Source organism: Urocampus carinirostris, chromosome 17 (assembly GCF_059441175.1).
Source record: "Urocampus carinirostris isolate Australia breed hairy pipefish chromosome 17, RoL_Ucar_1.0, whole genome shotgun sequence".
Lineage (NCBI taxonomy): Eukaryota > Metazoa > Chordata > Actinopteri > Syngnathiformes > Syngnathidae > Urocampus > Urocampus carinirostris.
The window spans coordinates 18,907,732-18,931,349 of NC_142365.1; the positions used below are offsets into that span (position 1 = coordinate 18,907,732).

Here is a 23,618-nt window from a genome sequence, read left to right on the forward strand (position 1 = left end):
GAGATGGCGGTAGACAGGGGTCATCAGTAATTGATTTTTGGAAAAAAAATAAATATTTAAGTGCGAAAAAATTAATGTTAATTTTTTCGCGGCAAGGCCAATTAATGGGTATTTATTGGATTTCTAGCCATTAATTGGTAATTTAATGGTATACTAGCCGGTGACGACAGGAAATTTTCTATCGATCCAGGATTGGATGACTCCTGCTTCTTTGCATCACTTTCTTTCTTCAAGTGCTGACTTTTAATGTGGCTTTCCAAATTGCTCCAACCGGTGTTGCGCCGTTGGATGCGCTCGGCGCCACATGAGCAGCGCCATTTGCCGTTGACGACATCAATCTGCGTGAAGTACTCTCTAACCATTTTTTCCTTCGGTCCCATAACCGTGCGAAGATTACAATCAATACAGCGTAGTAGTAGTGGTGTACAACGTGTGCGTATGTGCATCCACGACGTACGTGCTTGAGGCAAAACGTGAGCCAATCAACAAGCCCGATTTTGTCCCGACCAATAAAAAGCTGCTTTGCAACCACACTACGTACGTACAGCTACCGTGTTTCCCCGAATATAAGGCCGGCCTTACTTCAAAATCATCGTCAAAAATTGAGGTTTTGAAATAAAAATATGTGCAAAGGTAATAAATTTTCGCTAAAAATTTCTTAGAAAAGCATTGCCGTTGTTAAATAACGTTGATATCTACGGTTTTCATAGGTAATATGAGCCCGAATATTTTCGCAATTAATGGGTCGCAATAATTGCTAATTATTTAAATTTTGCAATAAATGGATTTATGAGTTTAAGCAACCATTCCATTAATTGTTCGCAATTAATGGCATTAATTTTTCACCAATCATTTATTGCTGACCCCTGGCGGTAGAGTAACACATGATTTGTGTGCAAGTACATGGAATTTCTTAGATGCGCTCGAATAAACTCTTCTTTTTCATCATTTTGGGGGTTCGTTCCGCCCCAAACACACCTGACAAAAGTAAGAAAAGCATCTAAGATAAATGGAATATAAAACATAAGGGCTCTTGGAACTCAGTTGGACATTGCTAACACATAGTTGAGAAAATAGTTTCCTTTCAACTTTTTAAGTACACATCGCGGTTTTGCTACTTTGCGGACTTTCATCGTGCATTGCGTTCTGCATTCCGATTGGCCAAACAGAAGAAGATGCTTTCCATCGCCAACAAAGTTGAACTTCTAAAGTACAGATGCTCCCCTACTAACGCACATTCGAGTTCCGAAAAATGGTAGATACGAACATTTTTTTGATGACCTGAAACCTTTGGACATTGCTGTAAGTTAAATTTTGTGTTGTGCACCTTTTTCTGAGTACAGGACCGTATTGCAGTGCTTCTTTCCAACGCTACCGGCGTGTGGCGCTGTGAGAGCTCAACCAGAATCCACCCCGAAGAAGAAAACCGCTTTCTCTTCATGTGGGTCTATACTGAATATCCAGCGCGTTAAGAACTTTGACATTTTTATTTTTAAATATATCGTGCATTCATTCAATATAGTTGGTGTAAAGTGTAAAGAAGAGGCGAGCTGTTTCATTTGAAATGAAAGTGGAATAAGAAAGCCTGATGCTGTTGAGAAAATGGTTGGATCGCTTTTTTTTGGGCCACTTTACCATGGAGGAGGAAGTCGCCTAACTCTTGAGGCTTCAAGTAAGTTAAACTTAGCTTTATAGAGCATATTATTTTATGAAATGTTTATTTTAATAAAAAACAATACCGGTTAATTATACAAGCCTTGAACATACTTATATAAACCTTCAACATACAAAATATAGCACTGAAGCAACTTACGAACGATCGTCCGGAACGTTACTCGTTCGTAAGTAGGGCAGCGTCTGTATACCTGGTAAACTTGTTCGTCTTTGGCAATTTTTCAAAGATGTATGATTTCTGTGGGGCAGAACCGGAAGGTAAATTTCGTTTTCCATAACCTCCACATGATGGCGGCAAAGTATCATGCAAAGTAAATCGTTTATAAACGTTTGTTAAGCGCAAGTCCTTTTATTCGTTAAACAAATACTTGAGCCTGTAAATTGGATTTGTTCTTTAGTCATTTATAAATAACAATTAAATGTTTTCTACTTCGCAGGTTTTGAGTACTGTGTGATGTTTTTAGACCACAACCCCTGGAAAAATTGAGGGATTACTGTATTGATAAAAAGAACTTTGCTTCGCCATTCATATTTCAAAAATGCGAGGAAACACTAGAAAACATAAGGGTTGACTTCTTTATTGTGAGAAACTTTCCGTCAGTATATAATACCAAAAACAATAACTCTTTAGAAGAAGACAATGTGAATGTACAGAAGTCAATACACAAAATACTATGATGAAGGATTTCAGTCTCCTCTAAATATCCACTACTTGATACAGGTACGGTGTTGAATGAGTTACTATATTTGAATGCATCATTGTGAGGACTTCAGTTTTACTCCAATTGTTAAAGGGACAGTGTGTATTATTCGACTACTAGACGTGCCTTGTATAGTACAAGCGGAACCGAGTACTAAATAGCACAATACAAACCACAGAGACTCAGTGACCAAAGCCGGCCAATTTACTTCTCTTTTTTGCCAAAACTTTTGAGGGTTTTGGGTACCCATAGCAGCAAGATGGTTGACAATTGTGAGGCTCATGTTAGGTCAAATAAATGCTAATTTCTCAACTTTGTATTTGAAAAGATCTATGTTTATATGAGTTCATGTATTTTTGCTTATTATTTAAAAACTTCTTTTTTTTATGAATGATTATTTACCACTAGGAGGCGCTCAATAATTCACACTGTCCCTTTAGGTTTGTGTTTTTTTGTCACGCGTCTTTGTGAATTGTAGGGATCAATTTTGTAAAATTATTCTTTAAACAATGCAAACAAATTTTAAAATCTAAAGCCATACAAAGTCATATCAAACAGGTTTTTTTATATCACAAAATGGAGACTGGACTAAGTTTTACTTTGAAAGATCAGTGATAAGTGGGTAGATGATACGTTTATTCACCCCGTTTCTGTTTTAAAATTGGACACATGCAAAGATGATGGTATTGGATGACGGGGTTGTCTGTTATTTTGACTATTATCCAGTTGATCTCATTGTCACTACTGGCCAATCCTGTTGCTGTTCCTTGATACCCACATCTTTTCGGTGTGCGGATCTCTTTTTTTCCCCACCAAGATTTATTAAGAGACAAAGGGAACAGAGAAGGACCTTTAGAACAGATTGGTATTTTAAATTTTGAGGGTTTGGGTACAGTCCTCTTGTTCTCTTTGAAAGTTCAAAATTCATTGTTGTCTTCTCTCCTGATGTTATATGTCTACTAAACTACAAACTTATCAGCTACTAGTTTATCTTGCTGTACCCGTCATGTAGATGAGAGGCAAAATATATGTTTTACATCAGTGGTCAGCAACTCCGGTGCCATGGACCGGTACAGAGCGTTATTTTTTGCTCACTCCATATTTATTCGTGTTTCTGCATTTATTTTTACCCCTAAAATGCTCAATGTTTGGATGTGCAATACAAGAGGTTTTATGGTGGTATATTACCGTATTTGAACAAGGATCAATGATTCGATAAATACGGATGACCTCATCTGCTAAGCATTGGATCCACCGGGAATCAAACTCAGATCACAGGGATAAGAGCGCCAAATATCAACTCTTAGACCACTGGGATCGTAGCCAACAAAGGAAAAGGAATTCGATTCAATCTCATAATCACACTATTTTTAATTGTACCACAACGTAAAATGTTGTAATGGAGCAGTGTGGGAAATAGTTCAGCCAAGATAAGGTACGTTGTGGTACCGTGAGTAAAAACAGGGTAATGATGAGAATTGTGGTTTTCAACTAGTCTGACTTGGCCACACACCATAAATGTAGGGGCAGGGGAGGTGAAATGTATTGAAAACATTGTGCCTTTTAAACCTGTGATTGTAGTATTCGCAATTATTTTGAAACAATGACCAGAAAAAACAAGAGGTCTTCAAAGTAATGATATTCAATTTAAAAAAAAGGAACAGTAAGAATTATTTAGTGACTACTAGTCTAGCTACTGAGACTTAATTAACAATATTGATTTAAATAATAAATCAAAAATACACATAATACATATGAACATGTTTTTAAATGCTTATAAGTTGAAAAGTTTGCAATTATATGACCTGACATAAGTATCATCTTAATTGTTGGCCATCTTACTACGGTTAAAAAACAAAAACAAAAAAACAAAAATAAAAGCTTGGTTTGGTTATTGACTCTGTGCTGTTTGAATTTTTCCCTGTGCTTTCAAACACTTGTACTACACAATACAGCAACATCTAGAGGTCAAATAATACACTGTCCCCAAAACGCTTCACTTTAGTAGCTGTCTTCAATATAATAAAATCTGTATCTCATATAGTCTCCACTGTATCTGCGTTTGTCCATGCTCAACATGTGTAAACAAACTTTAGCAGTCGTTTTCTGAGGTGTGAATTGACGGGTGCCATCTAATTTGCAGGCCATTATCACCATCTACTGTTAAGGAGTATAATCAAAACTGCAGTTATTTTCTTGGCATCATTTTGCCATGACAAAAGCTCCGCGACCCACTTTTGGGTCTAGTTGAGAAAAACAGATCCAAATCCCTAGTGATATAATGGCTTCACAGGATGTCTCTAGTCTTAATAAACTGGTGAGGAAGGCGGGCTCTGTTGTGGGCACAGAGCTAGACAGCCTGACAACTGTAGCTGAGAGACGGGCACTGAAAAAGCTGCGGTCAATCATGGACAATTCCTTACATCCACTATAAAGCATCATCTCCAAACAGATGAGCAGCTTCAGCGACAGACTGCTGTCACAGTCTTGTTCCACGGACAGACTAAGGAGATAATTTCTTGCTCATGCCATGAGGCTCTTTAACTCCACCCGGGGAAGTAAAAGCCCACATTAAACCCCACCCCCACATTTGCATATTACCCTATTTTTATTACAGTGTGTATTTTCCATAGCACTATTTAAATACTCTATAGCAAAACGTTATATTGGGTATTTTTGTATTCTATATCTTTTTTTTATTATTTTATTTTTCAACACAAGGATACTGCTGGAAGTGTGAATTTCCTTACGGGGATGAATAAAGTATCTATCTATCAATGGATTCAAGCCTACTACTATTAATATTATTATTACTAGTAGTACTAATGTTATCATATGGCTCAGCTGTGAAAATATCAGACATTTACCTGGTCCATGGTACAGAAAAGTTTGCGGACCAGTGTTTTACATGACCATTTGAATGACTTTATTAAACTATGTAGACAAATTCATGAGTGATGGCAGTCAATTTTGGGTTTTTGAAGTCTCTACCATACAGAGGTGTCTGAGGAGGTGTGATTATAGTGTTTGGTTGTGGCCCTGAGTGTGGAAATGGTGAGGGTTGTTGAAGTGATAAGGTTCATGGCGATGGTGGCTGTCGCGGATCACCGGATGCTCGATGCCTTCAGCCTGCAGCTCTTCCTCCTTGTGAACGCCTTCCAGTTTTTCCACCAGCTCTCTACTGAAGCTCTGAAGGAGAACATAGATAGATAGATACTTTATTCATCCCTCTAGGGAAATTCACACTTCCAGCAGTCTACCCAGTTGTTTATTAACAGATTAACATGATGCCCTAGGGGTGCTTGTAGCGGAGTGGATGACGTCACGCCAGTCCAAAAGTTCGACATCCCTGCGGCAGATGGAAATCTTTTCTTTGTGAAAATCCAGGGATACACCACCTCGTGTTAGCAAGTCCGCCTCCTCTCCGATTCCCCCCGGCTTTCGTGTCTCTGTTTAGCGGCGTTGAAGCCGGATAGCTCCGGGTAGCTCCGGGTGGCTACCTGTTAGCGTCCGGAATGCTAAACGTGAGCCACGTTTCCGCAAAACACAGCAACTGTGCTCCCTGTGCGCTTCAATGTTTTCCACCAGCACTCAATGATCTTATTTGGTCGTGAGTTCGCATTTACCATGATTACGGATGGTACCGAAGACTTATAACGCCGCTAGCCGCTTAGCTAGCTCCGGCTCTTCTTCCACGATAGGCCCCTTCATCACGCCGGCACGAGAATTCTTCAGGGCAAGGAGTTGATTCCTTGATTAGACGCATTTTTGTGCGCTAAAACCCATGTCCATAGGATAGAAGTAATCCATAGCGTAGTTGTCAAAACGGGAAGAAAAAACACCGAAGATAGGAGCAGACAATAAAACAATAGGGCAGCTGCTGGAAAAGGCAGCCGCTCGTAGCAGCGCCGCTTTGATCTGACATAAATAGTATTGTAACAAAGCTTTTAGAGACTCAAAATTTAAAACAATTTGCGCGTACTAATGTAGGTTCCTTAAGCTGTTCCAGCTACGTATACAACTTGGACAGCAGTGTTATTGATGCACAGGCAGACACAGGCAGGAAAGGGGTGACTGCTTAGCCAATCAGACAATCTCACCCCAAATTGTTTTGAGGCTGATAGGACGAACAATTAAAACGGAATAGCTGGCATGTATGAATAGCCTAACCCGACACATGGTTATACACAAGTAACATCATTGATCATGATTCACACGGTCAGAAATGATTTAGAAAAATAAACTTCATGTTATCAGACTTTATTGTAATCCACTGAAAATGTGTGGTCTTTGTGATGAGACCTGGGTACGTCCGGTAACAGGCCATCAGGGGGCGCAGTCATTCCACCGCAGTTCTTTAAACGAGGGTTGAATGAGAATGTTGAGTTTTGTCTGTGGTATAAAAAAAAAACGTGCAACCAATAGGGTGGTCATTAAATAAAAAAGGAATCGTGGCCCTGACGGAACGAAGGTGTACGTAGTCTAATAATCCAGCATAAAATCAAAAGGAGAGTCTTTGAAAAGAAAAAAAGGGAGATGATGCATCTTTCGGGTCTGCGGACAAAAATGAAAAGGGAGAAAAAGAAGAATGGTGTAGTTGTTGTGATGGGCTTATTTGCCCTACAGATTCTTTCAGCCAAACATAACAGCTCACACTAATCGTGAACTTAAAGTTTGAGTTGGTGTCGAAAACCAAATTTCTGCGTTTTGGCATCAGCTAAAGCGCCGTGAAAAAGTATTTGCCACACCCAAAATATTTTGCCATCACCTGTGTTGAATTAATAGGCCTATCTGGTTGTACTATAAAAAGTAGTTACCCTACATTGTCAACTCTGAGAGTAACTGTGACTTACCACTGTTTTGGGAGTTATATTCCACAGACCACACTCTAAAATGTTTACCATCACCTGTATTGAATCAAGCAATGACTTGAAATGTGTTAGACAAAGTAAATATAGGTTACAAACTCTCAAAAACAATAGACATGCCACGATTCAAAGAAGTTCCAGAAGAAATGAGAAAAAAAAAAGATGGAAATCTGTCAGTCCGGAAAAGGTCAAAAAGCCATTCTTAAGGCTGTAGAGCTCCAGCGAACCACTGTCAGAGCCATTAACCACAAATGGAGAAAAGTGGGAACAGGAGTGGTCGACCTACTCGTGTTATGTCACATTTTATTATATAGCCCTCATTTCAAAATGTCTAACGATTGCACAGGCCACATTTACACCACCTAAAATTACTCCAAGTGTGCGACGACAGCCCCTCCAGGGAGGTTATAAAATGACCTTGAAAAACATCCTAGTGAATGCAGGTTGTTCTCCATCAACGTCAGTGTTAATTATGTTAGGGAAATTATGGTCTAAGTGTACCTTTTATACTATATTCTATGTTTTATACGTTTGTATATCTTTATACGTTTATATATTTCGTATTGTACTCAGAACCAGTTCAGCTTTCAAGTTTTTCTCAGGAGCAAGCACCTTCAAGGTCAGGACAATAAGGTTCCCAAGCCAAAAAGCTACAATTCAGACGCTCACTGTTAGACTCCTGTTATCAAGCAGGTGAACGAAACTCCTTTGGTAACCATCTACAACTTAAAGGCTGCTGGGTACGTCTGTGGGAGTTTGGCTCCCAAATTTTCAATTTTCCATTGATCATGTATTATACTTGAATGACATCTAGCGACCAACATTAAACACTACATTTCCTGTCTGAACCCATCAGAAACCTTATTGTGTTTTCCAATCAGAATCCACAAGACCGTATAAAAAAAAGAAACACGCTAGATGTAAGGTATATTACATTTATTTATTTGTAATTTTCTCAGTTACTCACGTTACAAATGGCTCTGATGGAATACACTTGCTTTCATACGGTTTTTTATTCTCTGTTCTCTATTTTTCTACTCTTTTATATGATTCTGTTTAAAAACACGCATACTTTTAGTCTTTATTTTGAAGGGTACAGGAAACTCATCATGGTATGTTTTTACAATTGCTTGACTTCTTCTAAGAAAAAGAATCGGGTCACAGGGCCAAGGTGAGAAAGAGGAGTCATTCAGAGGAGTGGGTCCGTTTTTCTCCCCGCGGTAACTGGAGGCCTCCTGGAAATATCAAATCTGCATCTTCCTTGACTCTCATATCAGCCAGAGATTAATATCCCAAATTAATCTGACACTCCAGTTTGCGGAAGTATTTTATTTCAATTTACAAGAAGGCAGTCTTGCCTTGTTTCAATGTGCTTGCTTTTCTTTAATAAACGAGTCTGATTGTAACTTTAAAGTTTCCAAAATCATCCGGACATCGTTTTCAACCTGACACACGACTCCACTATAAGGAAAAACCCTATCCAAAATGGCATTCATGGGAGAAACACTGCTGTCACCCAAAAAAAAAAAAAAAAAACACAAGAGTCTCATCTTAAACAGGCAGTTCATGCTAGTAAACCCTCCAATCTGGCAGAATTGATCAATTTTGAAAATAGTTCACTTGTGTTTTCATGTTGGCTCTTTACTCTCTCCAGCTGGAGTACTGCAATATTGCAACTGTATTTAGTATTGTAATCAAGTCATTAAAATATAACTTTTTTTTATCTCAATAGAATAACTCAATGCCTGCATATACAGCCTGTAATTCCCCAACCCACTCTTAATGTTAGTTGAAATTGACAATGTAATATTTGACCACTAGAGGTCACTGCATTGTGTAGTGCAGGGGTCTTCAACCTTTTACTAAGCAAAGAAATACCTTCTGTTAGTAATTATCACAAAGGGGCTACAGTCTTATGTTATCACTATGTTACTATCAGGTTAGTAATTGGGAATAGGGTTAACCAGACTCAATTAACCACAAAATAAAATAAAAATAAAAAAAATCAAAATGACCCAGCACTGTAAGCTATTTTCAGAACAGCATTGCGATCACACTGACATCATGTAAAAACAAAAATGAGTGCTACTAATATAAGGAAGATTAAAAAAACTATAGAGACACAAAGAAATAAACGAATGAGGAAGCAAAAAAAATGAGAAGCAAAAATGGGGCAGCAGTAGCTCAGGAGGTAGAGCGATCGTTTTAGGATTAAGGGATCCCAGTTCGAATCCCGGCTTGTCCGTGTTACATGTCGAAGTGTCCTTGGGTAAGACACTGAACCCCCAATACCCCCAATAAGCAGGTTAGCGCCTTACATGGCTGCACAGATCACGGCCGCTATTGGGAAATGTGAAGCACAATGTAAAGCGCTTTGGGAAGTCATTGACTTGAAAAGCGCTAGTGAAATGCAGATCATTTCAAATGAAAACAAAAAGGAAAAGTGGTTAAAAAATAAAATAAAGGTAACGGAAGAAATGAAATAAGAGTAAGGAAGAAACAAAGCCAGAAAGAAAAAAGGGCGAAGATTTTTTTTAATCTCCATAGCAGGATGGCGGACAATCATGTTAGCTCCCTCTAGGCAAGCCTCTCATCTCATCATCTCATCTCATTAGCTACACCGCTTATCCTCAGTAGGGTCGCGGGGGTGCTGGAGCCCATCCCAGCAATCATCGGGCAGTGGGCAGGGGACACCCTGAACTGGTTGCCAGCCAATTGCAGGGCACACGGGGACAGACAACTCACTCGCTCATTTACACCTAGGGAAAATTTGGACCGACCCATTCACCTGAAATGCATGTTTTTGGAATGTGGGAGGAAACCGGAGTGCCCGGAGGAAACCCACGCAAGCACGGGGAGAACATACAAACTCCGCACAGGAAGTCTGGAGCTGGATTTGAACCCACGCAGGAGGTTCCCAAGACATGAACTGTGCCGCACATGCGCTAACCACTGCGCTGCCGTGCTAAGGCAAGCCTCATGTTATGTCAAATCCAAATTACTCAACCTAAGAATATTTAAACAATTCACATTTTGATTTTAACTTATTAAGCTGTCCTTGAAAAAAAGGACACGTGTGATGTGAATCACTTAACCAATCACATTTCATCCATTGTTAGAAATCTACCCAGAGGCCTTCTCAATTAGTTCTGCAGGCCCTGAGGCGTGACACAAGTGTGGATAACGTTGTTGGTTTAGCCAATCAGATCTCGAGTCGGCAGAGCCAGGGCCTTATAGAAGGCTAAAGGAAACGTCAGCGGTTTTACAAACTATGATCAGCTAGGGGGCGGTAATGGAAGTACCACCACAAACATTCATCCCCAAATCGAATGAAAATTCACGTCAGAAATACGACAGACGAGGCTGGACTTTCAGCACAAGCTTCGAAGACGATAGAAAAGAACTTCTTGATGGAACTGAACTGAAATCCTAGAGTAAGGAAAGAAGGATGAGAAATAAAAATGCAGGAATAAAAGGGATTGGCGAGTAAAATGCGGCTCTATTTCTAAAGAATAGTAACATTTTGTGAAATTATGCTTTTTATATACTTTGCAATGAATAATTAAAGCCATAGAATTGTTTATGGGTTGGATTGAGTCAGGTGTAGCATTACTGAAGGCCTAAGTGGGAATGCACAGCCTGCCATTGCTATTTTGGAAGACCGCGCCAACAGAGTACTCATTTTAAGTCATATTCACAAAATATAAGCCGGAAATCATCTGGAATTATGCTACTGCGTTATCCTTTATGTAGATATTTTAATTTTGTCACAGCAGAATGTTTTTATTTGTCTTAAAAAAGGATTTCCCACGATGAAATGCTAAATTTAGCACTTTGGTTTAAAGGGACAGTTTGTATTACTGAGAACCTCCTAGTGGTAAAAAAACTATAACGACAAGTCAGTAGTAGTAAGTTGAGAAATTTGCATTTTTTTGTACAACATGAGCTTCACCTTAAGGGAGCTGACATATTTATCCACCATCTTGCTGCTATGGGTACCCAAAAACCTAGGCCAAAATGAAGATAAATGGTGCATTTTGGTCACCTAATTACTATAGTTTGCGTTTGATCACTTTTCAGTGGCACACCACCATACAGTGATCTATATAGTTGTCATCATATTGTTAAAGTTAAAACTTATATAAACTCTATGCTGGCAGAATTACTCAAATAAAAACAAGCATTAAGGTAAATAAATTTCCCAAGCAGAAGAGCACTGTCCGGTGGCCCATCGGGGCCACCACCACCTCGGCAGCACTGGCCCCTCCCGTGTGTGTAGTTAACTTTATTCACACAGGAAACAGAAAAATACACCGGAAATGCGGCTTCAAAATAAAAGAGTACAAGACTGATAAACGTACAAGAGATGCAATTAGACTGATTATTGAAACGTTACTTCATGTGTGTGTGTGTGTGTGTGAAAATTTGTTTTTATATTTAGGAATATAAAAACAAGTTATATTCACACAGTGAATTCTGAGAAATGTTACGACCAAAACGACCAACCTATCAATATACACACTGTCCCTTTAACATACTTTCATATTCATTTCTGTGAGCCAAAGCAGGCCTTTGAGTACAATGAATTGGACTTGTGGGATTAAAACAGTCAAGTGAATTTAATAATGACGTAATAGGAAAGAGAAAATATTACCTCTGTGTCATTTTTACAGGCTTGAAGTAGCTCCTGTCAAAGGACACAAATAAACGATAAAGTCAAACAAACAAACAAACAAGAATAACAAAAAAATAAATCAATCAATGTTATCAATGACACCAATTTCATTATTTTTGGTTCCTCTTAAGTAAATAGGATTGAATGCAAAATGACGTACCTGCAGTTTTTGAACGCGTTCCGAGTCGTCAGGCAGGTCGATTAAATCGTCGATATTCAACTCTTCCGGCATGTCTTCCTCCTGATAAGGAGGAAAAAAACAAGATAGGAAGACAAACGTTTGAAAGGTTTCGCAGGAAAGCTCGCGTGCCTAACGGTCCAACTGTCCAAAAAGAAAGAGAAGAAAGGGAAACGTGAAAAAAAAGGTGTGGAAAAGAGAAAAGCAATAGAGGAGAAAAAAAATAACAGAAGAGGAAAAAGAAAGGGAGACGTGAAAAAAAGCAAAAGCAAGAAGATGATGAAAATGAAAAGCAGGGGAAAAAGATGAAAAGGAAGTGAAAACAAGAAAAGAAAGAAAAAAGGGAGGAATGAAAAGATGAAAAGACAAAGTGAAAAAAAAAGAAGTCGAAAAGAAAAAGAACAAAGATGAGAGGAAAAGATACAAAAAAGAAAGATTAAAAGGAGAAGTGAAAAAAGATGAAAAAGTGGGAAAAAAAGTGAAAAAAGGTGAAAGAGGGGAAGAAAAAGAAAATAAATAAAAATATGAAAGAAGAGGTGAAAAAAAGATGAAAAAGTGGAAAAAAGAAGTGGAAAAAAGGCGAGAAGAGGGGAGGAAAAAGAAAAGAAATAAAACAAGATTAAAGGAGAGGTGAAAAAAGAAGAGGGGGGTTACAAAAAGATGGAAAGGAAAAGTGAAAAAAGAAAGAAAACAAGATGAGAGGGTGGTTAGAAAAGAGAGAAAGAGAAAGAAGGAAATGGACCTTTTTTTGTGGCAGTGAAAAAGCAAATAACTTAGCAACATGCGCTGTCCATAATGTCCTTAGAAAGGTGTGTGGTGATTGCACACACCTGTCCTCATTTTCAAACCCAGTTGGCGCCCTCTGGTGGAAGGAGGCCCACCAGAACCCGACACTTTTGCTCCTTATTTCTATTGTAACTTCCGTTTTTGCAGTCATCGGGATATGATTTGGCCTTTTTTCTTCTACTTTTAGTTGAGAGTAAAAAGAAAAGACATATTGTGTAATAGCGGTGGTCTGATGTCCTTTTGGACAAAAGAGCGTTGTCCTATTGTGTCTCTGAGAAAGAGCGTGGTGCACGTTTCTCCTCAATGGTCCCTTGTCCACCGAAAGAACATCGAGAAGAGTTTTGGGGATGCATTCATGTGTACTTGTGTGTATCATACAGTGCCTCTTTATATCCTCGCATCCCATTACAAGCCCTGAGTCAGGGATGTCAAACATGCAGGGTTTTATTCAGGCCTGAGAAAAATGAGCTGCACTTTTGAATAAGTCCACTTTACATATCTACTTTGTATATCTCTATCTCGCCTTTTCACTTGGTCTCTCTCTGTGCTGCTCTCTTTTCTTTTTTCTTACTTTCTTTTTTTTAACTTTCTTTATCTTCTTTCAATCTTTCTCTTTTTTCCCTCTCATTCACTTTCTCTTTTTTCCTCACTTTCTATCCCCCTTCCTTTTCTCTTTCTCATGTTCACTCTTTCCCTCTCTCTCGTTTACTATATTCCTTATTTCTTTCAATTACTCTCTTTCTCACAATGACAATACAAAGGAAATTATTATTATTATTTATTTCTGTCTCTCTTTCTTGATTTCTTTCCTTTTCTCTCTTTCAAGCGCTCTCTTTCCTTGTTTCTTTCTTCCTATTATTTTTCTCTCTCTTTTTCAGTCTGTGTCTCTTTCTCCTTACCTTCTCTCTCTTTCTGTCTCTGTCATTTTATCATCTCTTTCTCTCTCACTCTCTCTCACTCTCTCTTTAGCTCTCCTTTGTCACTTTCTTTTCCACTTCCCCTCATTTATTTCTCTTTTTTGGGTTAGGGTTACAGTTAGGGTCCCTTTATTCTCTTTTTTTTTTTCTTCACTACCTCTTCACCTTTTTTCTACCTTTCTCTCTCTTTATTCTTTTCATTTTTTTCTGTCTCTTCTTGTCTCTCTTTTGTCTTTCTTCCCTTTCGCTCCACCTCTTTTTCTCTTTCTCTTCTCCCCTATTTTCTCACTATTCCTTTATTAGCTCTTTCCTTGTTTGTCTCTCTTTCTCTCTCTCTCTCTCTCTCTCTCTCTTTATCCCCCTCTTTCACACTTTATTTCTCTATTCATTTATCTTCCCTTTTCTGTCTCTTCCTTTCTCTCTCTCCTTTCCCTCTCCATCTTCCTCTCTCTTTTTCTCTCTCCCTCTCGGTCTCTCTCGTTCCCTTTCTCCGTCTTTCTCTCTTTCCTTCTCTCTTTCCTTCTCTATTTCTTCTTTTTCCTCTCTTTTTCTTCCTTTCTCTTGTGCGTTCTTTCTCTTTTTCTCTCTCTCTCTTTTCTCTCTCTTTCTCACATTTGCTTTCATTCTTTATAAATTTGGTTGTCTTCTGTTGTCTCTTTCTTTTTTCTCTCTTTCTCCCACTCTCTCTCTCTCTCTTTTCTCTTTTATCCTTTCTCTCTCCTTTTTCTCTTGTTCTGTCTTTATTCTTCCTCTGTTTCTTCTTCTCTTTTGCTTTTTCTTTCTCTCTTTCTCTCGACTCTGGCCCCGGCGAGACTTTTTTTTTCTAGCATGTGGCCCCCAGCTCAAATGAGTGTGACCCCTTATCCTGAGTACAAGAGGAAGTTTTTAGTGCACATCATCGGAATTCGGATCTAAATGGCAGCTACGTTAAGAGCTTTGATGCACACTTGATTATGATCTCTCGGTGTCGACAATCCTCTTGTTTATTTTCCTATACTTTAAACGCTCCGCACACAGTCCATGTTAGGAAATCACTCCTCACACAAATGTGGAAAATGGGTCATGGTTTTTGGCCTTGTAAGGAGGCGTCAATATTAAGTACAACCCCCCCCAACCTTTCTGAACTCTCGCAACTCTCGATGGCTTCGAGACAATGCGGGGAATTGCCTTCCCGGAACTCAATTACTTTTCTTGGTAACAAGCAGTTTTGGGCGTGTTACTTTAAAAAGTCATTAGTTAGAGTGACTCACTACTTCTTCCAAAAAGTAACCGAGCGAGTCACTGAGTTACTCTATAGTAATAGTGACTCGTTACCGGGGAAAGTAACTATTTCCGCTACTTTAAGAAGAAGTCGTATGTCAAAGAACTTTTCTGAACAGAACAAACATGGAACCTTGTATTATTTATTGCATTTCAACAGCAACCGATTTATACTACACTTAAAGTGCAACAAAAAGAAACAGTCAACAATAAAATAAAATAACAATCAGCAGTTCACAATATAAAGTGAGTATAACAAATGAAATCTAACTGGAATGGTCAGTTGTAGAGATGGGAATGCCGACTTTTTGGAGAAAACCGGCTTTTTTGGCTTGGCTCACTAAAAAGAGCCGGGTCTTTTGGTTCCCAAATGGCTCTTTAGGTTGTTTTTGTTGTTTAACCCATATATTTGCATTTATTATGTATTAGAACGGATCGCCTAAAAAGGGGAGAAATGAAGCAAAATTTACACTTATATGCTAACAATGATAAACACAGAAACATCCATTAAAATCATTTTAAATTTACAAAGAAAGAAATATAAAATACAATACAGTTTTAACATTTTATTTTTTGATAGTCAACAAATTCAAAGTCAACAGCACATAATACCTGAAAAAAAGCATTTTGACCTATGACAAGAGAAAAATAGCGTCTCGAAGGGAACCGGCTCTTGATTGGTGGTTCCAGGAGACGGCTCACAGCCCCGTTTCAATGGCGAACAACACAAGTAAATTGCGTACCACCATTTTGATTTTTCTCCAACTCATTAGTAGATACTGTATTTGCAATCACTATCCCACTATATGGTAGTCGCGGTGGCATGATCTGAAAAGATGTGACGCAAACAACTCGGAAGAGAGAGAAAAACCGCCGCGGTTGGCGTTTTGCAGCTAAAGTGACGAACCGCTTTTGACCGTCAGTAGAAAGAATTTAGTTGTATTACTCTGTTATTTTTAACGACGTTATTTCCAACATTGGTAACAAGTACTGTACTACTGTAATGCCTTATAGATAGTATTCAGTGCGTTATTCCACTACTCACCAAATACAGATCCTGAACTTGTCATGTTTGATGATTCGGGGCACCTGCGACTGCCCCATTGGCGCCAACAGCCCTGGTCGCTGATTGGCTTCCTGACTCTTTTTAAACCCCCGTCTTCCAAGAGGAAGCTGTCAGATCGTCTGCGAACCTATGCTTTCAGCTAGGAAAGCTTTGTACTATCCGACATTATCATGCCCTGTTTTTTCCTGCCTGATACCTGTTGCCGACCTGTTTTGGACTCGTTACTGCCTTTGCTCCTCTGTCCCGGCCATCGACCGATTTTCTCGCTGTCTACGACTACCCTCCCTCGACACGGAAGTGCCACTTCCGCGTTCCTGCCATGAGCTACCCGTCACCAACGATCATCGGATCGTGGAAGCAAGCACTGCTCTTTTTCTCAATAAAAACAGAGTAAAACGAACGCTATTGGGTCCTGTCTCAGTTTCTGGCTTGTGACAGAACTACAATGTTCACTGATTGCTAATTACTCACTCAGTCACATACAACCTTCGATCCGCTGTTAACATTTTAGGTAGGGTTGGCGGTTTTATTTTTACAGTGGACTCTCTCTCTTGTGCTCTCTCCTTCTTTCTTTCACTCTGTCTCCTGTTCTTTCTTTCTCTTTCTCTCTAGTCCTTTCGTACACTCTCTCATTTTTTCATTCACTTTCTCATTCTTCCTTTCACTTCTCTCTCATTCTTTCTTTCATCCTCCCTCTCATTCTTTCTTTCATTCTCTCTTGTTCTTTTTTTCCATTCTCTCTCATTTGTTCTTTCACTTTCTTGTTCTTTCTTTTGCTCTCTTTATCGTTCTTTCGTGCGTATCCAGAGGCACCCGATTTAAAGCTGCATGCGCAAGCGTTTTTGTACAAGCCGCTCTGGATTTTAAGCCGTGGCCTTAAACAGCCATAAAAATGAACTCAATCACGTGGGAAAATGTCTAGTAAAGAAAAGTAACACATGGTGCTTCCACGAAGACACTCCTTTGCGCACCTGTCAATCTTAACCAGTCAATATTAATTCAACTGGCATTAACGTAAACACAGGAATGCAACATAACCCTCTCAGAACTCAATGTACTGTACTGACTCAAACCCCGGTACAATCACAGCAGCCTGTACTCATGTTGAGCCGTACGACTGATCTTAAGTGCTCCCATCCCTTGCACATACCATCAGTGTTCCCTCTAAACTGCGCGCGTGCGCAATCGCGCACTGCCTGCACATTCTCAGCGCACAAGAAATATAGCCAGCGCAATGTTCCCTCAAATCTGCGTGTGTGAGTTTTCAGAGTTTCTACGAGAACCGGCTTCTTCGGCTCGGCTCACTAAAAGGAACCGGCTCTTTCGGGTCCTAAACGGCTCTTCAGGTTGTTTTTGCTTCTTTCATCCTTATATGACCAAATATTATGTAAAATTATGCACAAAATGACTTAAAGGAAGGGCGAATACAACAAAAAAGAAAAAAATACCAAAATGAAAAGTGAAAAGCTGAGAAAAAAAGAAACAAAAGGAAGAGAAAAAGAAGGAACGTTTCTGAAAAAACCCAGAAAAAAAGAAAAGGAAAAAAAGTAAATAGTGAACAAAAAGAAAAAAGTAAGAGCTAGGAAAGAATAAACACAATGAGATTTTTTTAAAAGGGATTAAAAAAATTGAAAAAACAGGGAAAAAGAAGAAAAAGTTTGTGTTGCATTCAAATAATTTCCAATTATACCAAGTCAATCTTGTTGCCAACATTGAACTTCCGCTAAAAAATTTGATTAAATACAGTTGTGTATCGTGCAACCAATAAATAACCCCCCAAAAATGTTAGTATTATGCCACAAAAGATACCAGGAAAAAAAAGAAATAGAAATCTTGTGAAAGAATTGTTGTAAAAACAAATGACGTTTGTAGGCCGTACAACCTTTGCAGTCGTACATTAGTCAATTCATTCAAAAGTGAAAAAAAAATTTGCATTGCCGGAAACTCAGCCTAATGTAACGTGATGTCAAGTTTTGGACATGTTTGATAATGACTTAGTTGCCACGCTTGGGATTGCCGTTGCTCACTGTTGTTTCAAGCGTTCCTACTCACCGACTTTGTGTGAACGCTCAGACCCAGGGAAAATTAGAGGGAACATTGCATACCATCCTGAGAGAGACCAACTATTGCTACTAATACATAAAAAAGTCATTATAGATGAATGCTTAGAATCATTTTAATCAATTTCATACAAAAGTACAAATAGTACAAAAATACTACAGTAACATGACAAAAAAAACTACAGAACTTCAATAAAAATTTGACTCCAGAAATACTAATGTACCTGTAGTATTTTTGTAGTATTTTTGTATTATTACATTATTTTTCTAGTAGTACTGTGGCATTATTTTTTCTTAGTGTTTTTGTACTATCTCTGTTGTATTTTGTAGTAATTCCATATAAGAATGTTCGTTGTATAGCTGTAGTATTTCTGTAGTGTTTTTATTGCATTTCGAAAGTAGATTATTTGTTTTATATCTGTAGTATTTTTGTAGTATTTTGTTGTATTGGGTTTTAGATCAGGGGATGGTGCCATAATAGTTTGTAGTTTGCAATAGTCTTTGAAGCTCTTTGAGACTCTTTGTGATTAAGGGCGTCACAAATAAACATGACTTGACTTGATAACCAACTCCATTAATTATCGTGTACCCCTCCCATAATGTTTGCGTGTTTTCTTCTATATTTTTTTATCAGGTGTCTGTTTTCAAGCAGTTTTAGGGGGTCGGCTCTTATGCAAGTATCTAAGGTAATTTGTAACTATATAGTCAGCTTCAGAGTAACGCACTACTATTTGGTGTCAGTAATTTGGGTGCTTTGTAAAAGTGAGTACGTCTTCATTTTACATCATATTTATTGGGGTGTTTTTAAAGGAACAGTGTGTAAAGTTTAGTGCCTCCCGGTGGTACAATTTTTTTTCGAATTTTTATTTTTTTCTAAAAACTAATAGGTGAAGAAATTTGTATTTCTTTGGCACAGTGGAATCCTAGCTTAGGTCACCACTATTTTTGTTTGGCATGATGCCGCCACGCTGTGCAGTGCACCATACAACACAGTGCCATCTAGTGGTGAAATATTACACAATGAAACTGTTTTATTGAAAAACTTATTTTTGTGTTTTTAATGGAACTATTATATAAAATGTATTTATGAGTTTATTTATGTAAATTATTTAAACAATACTATTATTTAAACAATACTATTATTTTTTTACAAATCGCAAAGTCTTTTATTGGACAAAGTGCCTTTGAGCCTTTAATCCGTCACAAAAGCAAAATATATTTGTTTTTGAAAAAAATTGTGAAAGCCACTAGTGATGGGATGTGTCCAAAAATAGTCTGGCTTCAGACCACAAAACAACGGTGACCATATGATGAAGGTGCTGTATCTTGGTCAGATCAGGAGGCTGCTTATGCTACTGGTAACCATGGAAACCAGGACTATCTGCTTCTCATGGGGGAGTAGAAAAAAAATAACGGCTGGAGGGGGATGAGGACTGCCAGGCTGTACTTGACCAAGACACATCGCAGATGGTGGTGCCACGACAAGCCTGGCGGTGAAGTCGAGTCCGGGAGTTAATTGACTTACTTTTTAAATGAAGTAACTAATAACTGTAACTGATGATTGTTTTTCACTAACGTGCCCAACACTGGTTGCAGGGTAGTCAGGGCTGTTATGTCAAAAACCAACTAGATCAGAGGTCCCCAAACTGAAGCCCGCAAACCTGAGATGAAAAAAGCTCACCAGTGATTTTGTAGTCTTTTTTTTTATGGTTGACTAAGTCAACTTTACAATACCTCTAACTTCTCTTTTTCTTTCTCTCTCCTTTTTTTCTTTATCTTTCTCATTCTTTCTTTCACTCTTTTCTCTCTCTCTCTCTCTCTCTCTCATTTTTTATTACATCTCTCTCCGTTTCTCTTTCTCCCTCTCTCTTTCTTTTTTTACTCTGTCTTGTTCTCTCGTTTTCTCTTCACCCTTTCTCTCTCATTCTTTCTTTCTCTTGTTCTTGATTTCTCTCTGTCTCTGGTTCTTTCTTTCTCTCTCTCTTGTCCTTTCTTTCACTCTCTATTTTTTCATTCACTCTCCATCTCATTCTTTTGGTCATTTTCTCTTGTACTTTTTTCCATTCTCTCTCTCGTTTGTTCTTTCTTTCACTCTCTCTTTCTTTCTTTTGCTCTTTCTTGTTCTTTCTTTCACTCTCTTTCTTTCTTTCTTTCTTTCTTTCTTTCTTCATCTCTCGCTCTCATTCTTTTTATTCACTCTCTCTCTCATTCTTAATTTCCCTTTTTTCTTGTTTTCTCATTTTTATTCACCCTTTCTCTCTCATTCTTTCTCTCTTGTTCTTTCTTTCTTTCACTCTCTCACTCTCCCTTGAGGCCCTCTCCTTCCTTCCTTTCATTCTGTCTCTTGTTCTTTCTTTCTCTTTCTCTTGTCATTTCTTTCACTCTCTCCCTCCCTCTCTCTCTCTCATTATTTCTTTCACTTCTCTCTCATTCTTTCTTTCATTCTTTCTCTTGTACTTTTTTCCATTCTCTCTTGTTTGTTTTTTAACTGACTTTCTTATTCTTTCTTCTGCTCTCTTTCTCATTCTTTCTTTCACTCTCTCTTGCTTTTTTCTTTCACTCACTCTCTTGTTCTTTCTTTCACTCTCTCGTTATTTCTTTCTTTATCCATCTCTCTCATTCTTTTTATTCACTCTCTCTCTCTTATTCCCTATTTCTTGTTCTTTCTCTCACTCTCATTCTTTTTATTCACTCTCTCATTATTTATGTCAATCTCTTGTTCTTTCTCTCGCTCTCATTCTTTTTATTCACTCTCTCTCTCTCATTCCCTATTTCACTCTCTTGTTCTTTCTCTCGCTCTCATTCTTTTTATTCACTCTCTCTCATTATTTATGTCAATCTCTTGTTCTTTCTCTCGCTCTCATTCTTTTTATTCACTCTCTCTCTCTCATTCCCTATTTCACTCTCTTTTTCTTTCTCTCGCTCTCATTCTTTTTATTCACTCTCTCTCATTATTTATGTCAATCTCTTGTTCTTTCTCTCGCTCTCATTCTTTTTATTTACTCTCTCTCTCTCATTCCCTATTTCACTCTCTTGTTCTTTCTCTCGCTCTCATTCTTTTTATTCACTCTCTCTCTCTCATTCCCTATTTCACTCTCTTGTTCTTTCTCTCGCTCTCATTCTTTTTATTCACTCTCTCTCATTATTTATGTCAATCTCTTGTTCTTTCTCTCGCTCTCATTCTTTTTATTCACTCTCTCTCTCTCATTCCCTATTTCACTCTCTTGTTCTTTCTCTCGCTCTCATTCTTTTTATTCACTCTCTCTCTCTCATTCCCTATTTCACTCTCTTGTTCTTTCTCTCGCTCTCATTCTTTTTATTCACTTTCTCTCATTATTTATGTCAATCTCTTGTTCTTTCTCTCGCTCTCATTCTTTTTATTCACTCTCTCTCTCTCATTCCCTATTTCACTCTCTTGTTCTTTCTCTCGCTCTCATTCTTTTTATTCACTCTCTCTCATTATTTATGTCAATCTCTTGTTCTTTCTCTCGCTCTCATTCTTTTTATTCACTCTCTCTCTTTCATTCCCTATTTCACTCTCTTGTTCTTTCTCTCGCTCTCATTCTTTTTATTCACTCTCTCTCTCTCATTCCCTATTTCACTCTCTTGTTCTTTCTCTCGCTCTCATTCTTTTTATTCACTTTCTCTCATTATTTATGTCAATCTCTTGTTCTTTCTCTCGCTCTCATTCTTTTTATTCACTCTCTCATTCTTTATGTCACTCTCTTGTTCTCTCTTTCTCATTCTTTAAGCCACTCTCTCTCTCTCACTCTCTTTCTCACTCTCTCTCTCTCTCTCTCTCTCTCTCTCTCTCTCTCTCTCTCTCTCTCTCTCTCTCTCTCTCTTTCTCTATCTCTCTCCCCTTCCAATAAATAACTTGTTAAGAATATAGTAATCACATAGTAAGTAGTAGAAGATAAGTTTTTTTTTTTTTTTTAAAAATGTATATCAAAGCGGGTGCCCTTTGCGCTAATTAGTTACAAAAGGTTGCTCTCGGTTTGAAAAAATCTGGAGACCCCTGAACTAGATACAATGAATTCACCAAACGATAAAAAAAAGAAAAAGAAACGCTATTTTCTCCCCCCAAAAACCATGATTTTGAATTGAAACGGACAAATGCGATCTATTTCCATACGCTCTCTCAGCTGACCCACCTGACCGGCGTAGAGAGCGTCCAGGCGCTCGTCGATCCACTTCTCCACATCGAGACGTCTTTGCAGTTCTTTCCGGTTGTATTTGACCGTAACCCGGGCATGTCTTTTCGGAATACGCCCGACCTGCTCCTCAAACGCGTCCTCTTGGTCTATTAAACGAGCGTCCCCACTTTCTCCCAATGCCGTATCGGTCCGCTCGGCTGCCATGTCTCCTCTGCACTGGTCTGACTGGTTTTGTCCTGGGAGGGTGGAGAGAGAAGTGTTTCCGTTTTCGATTGGAAACTACCCTTCAAATGTTAGGGGTTGCTTAGAAATGTCCTTATTTTTGCACGCCGTACATTGTTCATTGTTTTATCTGCATACCTTTTAACCTCCACGGCTCCATGCCCTTACAAACTGTCGTATTTTCCCTTACAAAATAATCTTACACCATATTTTTTTCAAACGTGTTTATTTGTGTAGTTTAACATGTTATATTGTACATGTGTTTCGTTATATCATATATATTGTTCATTTACATTTTGTTGTGAGATCCTGAGTTGCTCGACATGAATGAGGTTTATTATAAAAGAAGTTCAAAAATGAAGTAGCTTGGACGTTCACTGTAGAAGGAAAAATACATGCAAATATAATATATATATATATATATATATATATATATATATATATATATATATATATATATATATATATATATGTCATGGTCGCCTTGGTGACCAGTCTGCCCCGCCCTCTGGGCAACAGCTGAAGCAGTTCAACTAATTGTGTCTGCTATTTAAGGCTTGATTCTGGGCTTTGCGGGTGCTGGCTCATTATACATATCTACATATTCCCCGGTCTGTTATGCCCTGTCCTGTTTTAGTTTTAAACATTGTCCGTTCTGTTATGCCTTGTCTTGTTTAGTTGAGTTGGAAGAAACTTGTTTGTTTTGCCATGTCCCAGAGTTATGGACAACTTTTATTTTGTTAAATAAAACCTATGGATCGTCAACGCATTTGAGTCCTGCCTCCTGCATCCGTTCTGGTCCGGTCACCCCTTTCCTTCGACCCCACCACGCCTCGTGACTATATATATATATATATATATATATATATATATATATATATATATAATCGTATTTTCCGCACTATAGGGCGCACCCCCAAAAAAATAGTTTTTGGTCCTATATCTTCCATACATAAGGCGCTACAATGGGAACGTCGACAAAACAGTCAGATAGTTCAGTCAAACTTATTACCCCCTTACCATTCCGAAAGCTTGCAAAGAAGCAAATACGTGT

At 38.4% G+C, this 23,618-nt stretch overlaps 1 protein-coding gene across 1 annotated transcript; it reads right to left on the bottom strand.

Annotated features, from left to right (window-relative positions):
* Positions 1-2,236: 2,236 nt before the first annotated feature.
* ppp1r14aa (protein phosphatase 1, regulatory (inhibitor) subunit 14Aa) lies at positions 2,237-22,556 on the bottom strand. Its single transcript, XM_088321536.1, has 4 exons — positions 22,340-22,556; positions 12,079-12,159; positions 11,898-11,930; positions 2,237-5,564 (listed from the first exon to the last, which is right to left on the bottom strand). The coding sequence occupies exons 1-4, from the start codon at positions 22,544-22,546 to the stop codon at positions 5,394-5,396; spliced, it is 492 nt and encodes a 163-aa protein (XP_088177662.1). The 5' UTR covers positions 22,547-22,556; the 3' UTR covers positions 2,237-5,393.
* Positions 22,557-23,618: the final 1,062 nt, after the last annotated feature.